The 7321-nt window shown below is 40.3% G+C and overlaps 1 protein-coding gene and 1 pseudogene across 1 annotated transcript; one reads left to right on the top strand and one right to left on the bottom strand.

The window, feature by feature from the left end:
- Nucleotides 1–1270: 1270 nt before the first annotated feature.
- LOC138026120 (uncharacterized) lies at nucleotides 1271–3453 on the bottom strand. Its single transcript, XM_068873322.1, has one exon. It carries the CDS (start codon nucleotides 3451–3453, stop codon nucleotides 2311–2313), a length of 1143 nt encoding a protein of 380 aa, XP_068729423.1. The 3' UTR covers nucleotides 1271–2310.
- Nucleotides 3454–4138: 685 nt separating this feature from the next.
- Nucleotides 4139–5691, top strand: LOC138026121 (uncharacterized; annotated as a pseudogene).
- Nucleotides 5692–7321: the final 1630 nt, after the last annotated feature.

Consider the following 7321-nt stretch of genomic DNA (forward strand, 5'->3'; position numbering starts at 1 on the left):
GAAAATAAGAAAGTTCTGCCCCAGACCCCAAAATAGACCTTCTCGATCTTTTTTTCGTCAAACAACATTCATGTGACGCCGATGAGGCAACATGAACTATCTATTGTAGTCCTATCAATTGTTCAGGAAGAAATAGAAAGTTCTTTGCCCGCCCACTAAATACAGGGATGTATTTTTTTATCGGGAATTACACCAAGTAATCGTGAACAAGAGAAGTTTGTTCAACTTTTAACAGGGATGGGTTCAATTGTTCCTGTGTGGCCAACTTAGTCATTTAGTCATTGGAATTCAATTTTTTCCTGTTTTTCATTTCCCAAACAGAAGAGTACACTGAAGTAAACAGGAAACCGCTCTAAACAAAAACTGCAAAGCGATAGAGACTTTTAGACTTAGAACAAAGATTTTAATTGTAAAAATACATAAACTGCAAAAAGCTTGCTTGTGTTTTCACATGGCCAGACTCGATATCGAACGCTCAACTTTGTCAACGCGCATGCGAAAATTTACAAAGATTTTTTCCCGTTACGTCATCACCGCTACGTTAGTGAAGAACAACGGCAGATCTCCCACAATCTTACTTTTGTGCGTTCACCAACAGAAATATGGACTCGTTTTAAGATAAACTGCAGAATACTATACCCGGTCACTTATTTGCACTTTGTGAATAAGATGTATTGTCACATACCTCGTTCTTCAGACGTTGCCGCCAAAAGAACACAATTAATGGAAGACCCATTTCAGTAACTCCCAATCTGGAGGACAACCATTGTTTTGTCCCTTGAGAAAAACAAACCTTTCAAATGCAAAACAATCTTGTTTTGTCCTCCAGATTGGGAGGTCTATTCTGCAGTTACTAAAATGACAAAAGGTCGCCAGTTTACATTTTTAAAAGGCTTTGTATAGGATGACTGAATTCAACTTTAATTTTAGTCTCAAAAACTAACAGATGCGTTTATGCCCGCATCGGATGACAGAAGAGTCAATAATGCAGCTGGCTGCAAATCACTCAGGCCGAAAGCGACGATCGAAAACGAATTTTTTTCTTCAAACACAAAAACTAATCAATCAACCTAGCTGGACAAAACACTTCGCAAAGAAGGCTTTCATTTTTTACGAAAAGTGAAAAATCCATCCGGATTTATTATTTTTGTAATAATAGGATGTGCAACTTTACTAGACGCATCTGCAGACTTTGAACCTCGCCGAGCATTGCTTTCCAGTGGCGCTCTTAGCGTCTGTAAGGAACACAAAGTAATGCTACAATGTCATCGGCTATTCTCCTTGTCCACTTTATTTCTCTATTGTATCAATGACCATAACAAAGAGATACAGATATGAATTCACGTAGATGTGTTATCTGTCACCTTGAAGAGGCGGAAGAGTATTATCTTCGACATGGATACCTTTTATGGTGTTCCACCTGAGCATAACTTGGCCTTTGGTACACACCGCGAAAATTGCAGACAGAGACATGTCGAGACACAGTACATTCTATTAAACTAATTGTTTGAACAACGACGTTTACGCAGAACATTATTCCGAGGAACGTGGAAAGCAAAATAATGCTCACGCTTGTTTTAAATAACATTTGTTTACAAGATAATTTGTGCGAAACCGAAAAATTACAGAGCATCTTATTTTAATTATTATTTCAATGCAGTTTATGACTTGAACAATTACGCGGTTGTGTAAGCCAGGCACCAAAAATTTTAATACACAGTTTGTATGAATATTTAGAGTAAAATCATGCTGAATGCATGTACAAGATCAAATCATTGTCAAACAATGGCTTCATGCACTGGAATTTCTCAACAGAGATAAAAAACAACCCCATGAAATTATTGCATAAAAAAACAATTTGACTGAAAAGCGGATAAAAAATTGTAAAAAAATTCTTGCAAATTATTGCATAAAAAAACAATTTCATTGAAAAGCGGATAAAAAATTGTAAAAAAATTCTTGCAAATAGTGAATTCCTTCCAACCCTTGGAGACTTATTGATATATTCACAAAAATGACAAAAGAGAAAGCTATAAACAAAGGCATTCCGAATTCGTTAAGTTAGATTAATTTACAATGAATTCGAACGAGCCAAAAAATATTGAAATATAGTAATTTGATGCAATAATTTTGATAAACCCCACAGGAGCTGGCAGATCTTCAACATAACATAATGCATGCCTTGAGTCTGTACATTCGGATAATTCTATGAAAATTTAGGAGTTCACTGAAGTGAAACTTTGACTTGAACCAGGCGTGGCGTCTCTCATATCATTAAAAATTGCAATAATAGTGTTTTACCATTAATACTTATGAAATAATTGGACACATCCAGTAATGCAAAATGCAATAAGATAGCCGTCCATCTCCAGTAAAAACAGAGGATTTTCCCCGGCAGTCACATTCGTACTGTCTCACTTGTAATTCCGAGTTTAATTCGCTCTTTAAATTATATTCCGAAGCCCCACGTGTTGAACAAGTAACGCTGACGATTCTGTATCCGTTTGGTTCGGTTAAGACCACATTTTGCCCGAATCCCGTTATCGATGCGGTGAAAGGAGTGCTCTCCAGTTCTCTGTATACGCACAAAGACATATTCCCCACTCCTGGCTTCCCTGGAACTCCGTCCAAACCATCTTCACCCTTTGGACCCGGATTCCCAGGGGGCCCTGGCGGTCCTTGTGGGCCACTTTGTCCACTTTTGACGACAATCATCGTCGAGTTCTTGGAAGCTAACTTCAGATTTTCAGCTATTCTCTCCAGCTCATCGATTCTGTTGGTGTGCTCCAAGTCTCGCTTCTCAAGCTGCGAGATCAGCCCATCCTTCTCCTTCACGGCCAAGTTCATGTCGGTCATGTTAGACTTCAGTTCCTCCAGCATTTGCCGTAATTCTTGCGTCGATTCCGAAACTTGCGCATCTCGTACACCACTTTCATATGACCCCGGTACAACTTTTTTCGTGCATTCTTGGCAAGCTGGCGTGGACAAAATTCCCAGCATAAGCATGAGAGTCACCGCTAAAGCTGCCAGTGCAAAAATACACGCAGCAAAAGCCAGAATCTTGAAGAATGTAGACCAACGATCCTTGCGATATCCATCGGAAAACTCTGAGTCATTCGTGAAAGTCCTTCTCCGCTGCTTAGTCTGGACGGCTTCATACGTTTCGTTGACTTTTTTCCTCGGCCTCTTAGTCCCAGATTTTTTGGGCTCTGGTGGAGCAGGTTTTCCTCGAAAGACTGCATCCCTCAGCTTGCCAGGGTCTTCGTATTGGTGGGTGTCGTCAGCAAAACGATGACCATTCATGTTTTCGTAAGAAGAGTGATGTCGCTTCGGCGTCAGAGGCATCTTGGCTTGAAAATCTGGATCGTCATCCATCATCATCAACTCATCGCTTCCAGTCGGAGTAAACGCTCTGTTCGGAATCAATTCTGCTCGAGAATTCACACTGGCCATTGCTACAAGCCACTGTAACCTTTCCCAGCTCACTTAATTAAAGCGATGATCACACGAACTTTATTGTTCCAAACGGTTTCTTCGTAACATGCGATACATCCACTATCAGCCGTTTCAGAGGACGGAGCGAATGTTTATCGTAATTCGAGAACGGCAAATGCGTAGGGAATCCCTCCCCGCGGAAACGTGAGATATACTGTTTCACAGAAGTGTAAAATGGCATGATTTTGTTCTAAGGATCTAAAGTTACGTATGCTATCATTGATTGGTTTGAGTCACGCTATGGAAGACTGCCACGTCCATTCACACAGCGCACCCGCGACAGTGATCTTCTTTTAACGCCTACACATTTAAGAACTTCCGGTATCTTTTGTTTAGTTTCCCGCCATATCGCTTCATGTTGCATGTAATTACTGCTGAGAGAGCAGAGCGCCAAATTTGGACATTTTCCATTCCCCACATCAGCCCTTAGAGTTAGACGAAAGAAAACCGACAGCAAAATTTTAACGCGAGTCGGTAAGAAACCATAGTCTTTCCTTCCCGCCTGAATCTCAAAGTTCTTCAAGTAGTTTAACCTCAGGGCAACTATATGTAATTTATGCATGTAATTTATGGAATGCATTTTGCACTCATGGTCGATCGTAAGCTTGCTTTCCAAGCCAATCAAGTGGGATGAGACAAAACAATGGGTCGCCGCATTATCACTAATCACTCAGACGGAAATGAAAGGGAAAAAAGTATAGGTTTTCCACACGAAAACATGACGGAGTGGAGTAAAGTGCGAATTGAGACGAAACAGTTCAAGGACGTCGACATTCCAGTGGTCAAATCCAACACAGGACTCCACAGCGATAGAATCAAATCAGCTATTGTAAAAGGAAAGCAAACTACACTGTCATGCGACACTAAAGGATTAAATTTATCCAAGTTTGAACACAACGGTCGAGATGGACCTTTGATGGTCTTCGCACAAAAGGCTTCGTACGGCTACGACAAATTCGGACATTTTAAAGTCATCACATCACTGAAGCCAGCAGAAAGCCTTCGAAACCAGTTGTTCTTCGCAAGCGAATCAGTTAATCATCACAAAGAGGTGTTAAGTACGGCTGAGAAATCACACGTTCCGGCTAAATACAGCTCAGCAGGGACAAAGGAAATTGTCCCTATGGAGAGATTTGTTGACAAGAAAGGAAACCATCGGGAGAAGAAAACAACCCTGATTCTTTCGAAAAGTTAATCGAACGGTACAAAGCTCGTCGAATAATGTATAAAGATCTTATGGGTGCTGGTCATGTCGAGATCTTGGACAAACTCGATGGCTTGTACAGACAACGAAAGCAGGAAAGGTTAAGACTGCAAGCTCAGTTTAGCAATCTCGGAGAGATAAGAACGGAAATAAACGCCTCAACAGGGTTAAGGGACCACATAATAAATTTAGAAGAAGTCGGCAAGGAAACGAAAGACCACATAAAGTTACCGAAGATCAGAGTCTCCGCGGTCGCTGATATCACGAGACAAGAATCACGACGAAAATTTGATAAGGGACATTTAGCTGTGCCCAAAGAGAAAAGGTCCGGAGCATTGAAATTGGACAAATTAGGTTTTCAAGGCGACATTGACAGCTTCGGCAAACGCAACGAATCCAAGGATTACGAAACAATAACTGTTCATTTGCCCCGGCTTTATTAACTTTAAGATATTTTCCAACATTACTTGAATCAAATTTGGTAAATAGAAAATGGTAAGAGAACGAATATTTCTAGCCTAGAAAGAAAATTTAACTTGGCTTCAAGTTACGTGATTTTGAAAGCTTTGACTTTATGACGATACAAAACTTGAAGAAAAGTGATCGAGATTCGCCCCTTGAAAATGAGCAACGTTTTGTTTAAACTTGTTTTCATTGGCGTTGCCTTTTTCCGATTATAAATTTCTAGAATTGCTTCCCGGATGCCAATCTTATTGGCTTAATGCAAGGATTGCATGATTTATGCCAGAGAATTAAAGGATTTATTTCTTCAGACAGGCTCCAAACCGCTGTGATGGTCAAAACCTTGCCAAAGTAAACAACGAATGCCTTTATCACTAACCGCATTTTATGTAAACAGATTTATTTATTTGGACTATCAGTAAAAGATTTAAGTCGTCGACATATTAAATTAATGTATTTTACATAATGCAAGCTGGAAAGGACAAAAGAGTTTTATAAACACAGAAATACATTAAATAATGTCTAATGAATTGAGAATCTTTTGAAGTCCATTAGGACACTTAAACGAGGCCAATATTTTCTTTAAGTAACCATTTTTCGTGGTTACACATGATGTCCTTACGTGTTTGAAACCGTTCTGGGGCTGGTCTACAATGAAATGAAAACAAGATATAAAACTATTAAAGTTTTCTGTGTGAATTTGCGCGAAAGGACTCAGAAATCACTTAATGAGCTCAAAAGGTCTGGATTCTAAATGCATACGGTGTCCTCTCTGAGTCTTGACAAAAGGAAAAAAACGAATCATTCTTATGTGAATTTGATTTGACCGCAAACATATACGGCTGATGAACATGGAGGATAACGATTCATACACAAAACTCGCCCTTCAATCGTATGAAACGTTGAAAACTCTCCTGCTTTGTATCTCTTCAGTGAGCATTTAACGCGTTGCTATCAACTTGCTCTCCCATCTTATTTCATCACTGTTATTTCAGATTTCACGTGGAGCTTGACACGCTCCAAGAACTCGTTCAAGCTTTATAATTGCTTTTAATTATGTACCTTACTGGAATGTCGTTTAATGTCTTTTCACTCTTTCAACGACAACGGATGTGTGTAAAATCTCATAATCTGTTAAGGACAACCCCCCCCCCCCCCCCCGGGGGACTCGATATATCCCTGGGTGGGGAGGTGCGGCGCGGCCCCTCATACCCTGACCCTGTTTACGACAAATATCGCTGATTTTCCTACTCTGTTTAAGACAGAATTCCGATTTCTTTGTTCGTTTTAATTTTTTTATTTATTTTTTTTGGGGGGGTATCAATTACAATAGTTTGGTGTCTGGATCTGTATCGTGTTACATTGATGGCGTTGAAGTAATGGACCGTTAGCAGCTGGCCAACCTCGTTCCCAGGGTCTCTCTTCTCTGCCTCCAATGGAGGCAGAGAAGAGAGACCCTGGGAACGAGGTTGAGCAGCTGGCGATCACATGGTACAAAAGCCGCCATACTGGAGAGCAAATTGCGCACTGGGGCATCTACAACAAGGAAACTTCATTTAAATTTTGAAGCGAAAACAAAAGATTGTGCACTGTCACGGTCAATTCAACATCGATCGCGACAACACTATTCTCGCTGTTGAAGGAAGTATCATAACCAGTCCCTCGATCAACTATGGTTGTCATCATCAGTATAGATAAAACCGGGAGATAGAAGCAAGGCCACAAGAACATCTAAAAAGTTCAGGCCCGTTCAATCATAGCACTCGGGCATGCACACTCATATGGTTTTTGTTCAAAAATACGTTTTCGATTCGTAGCTCTGTGAGAAAAGTGTAATTCCTATGTTCTTGTTTCCTTCATTCTTATTCAAATTTCCTCCTTCTAGAAACCGGTGAGAAAGGAAGGAAACTGCCCTGTTTAGACCAAGTAGGCCCAAATCGCCTCTGGAAGTGGTGCCCGCGTCCAGGATTTCTTCTGACGTTGACATCTTCAGACCAGTGCCCTCTAACAGTCTCTACTCTCCCTCGTAGAGTACGAATATTGAACAAATGGAGACAAGAACACAAGAAAATAAGCTTTAAAAACAAAGTATAATTTTTCGCATTAGTGTTTAAATAGACCATATTCGTATTCTCAGTATTGGACTGGAACTAAAATAGC

This window comes from Montipora capricornis, chromosome 12, assembly GCF_036669925.1.
Source record: "Montipora capricornis isolate CH-2021 chromosome 12, ASM3666992v2, whole genome shotgun sequence".
NCBI classification, from domain to species: domain Eukaryota; kingdom Metazoa; phylum Cnidaria; class Anthozoa; order Scleractinia; family Acroporidae; genus Montipora; species Montipora capricornis.

What these genes read in the sequence shown, in the direction of transcription:
- LOC138026120 (XM_068873322.1), bottom strand. Translation starts at nt 3,453, where the DNA reads ATGGCCAGTGTGAATTCTCGAGCAGAATTGATTCCGAACAGAGCGTTT.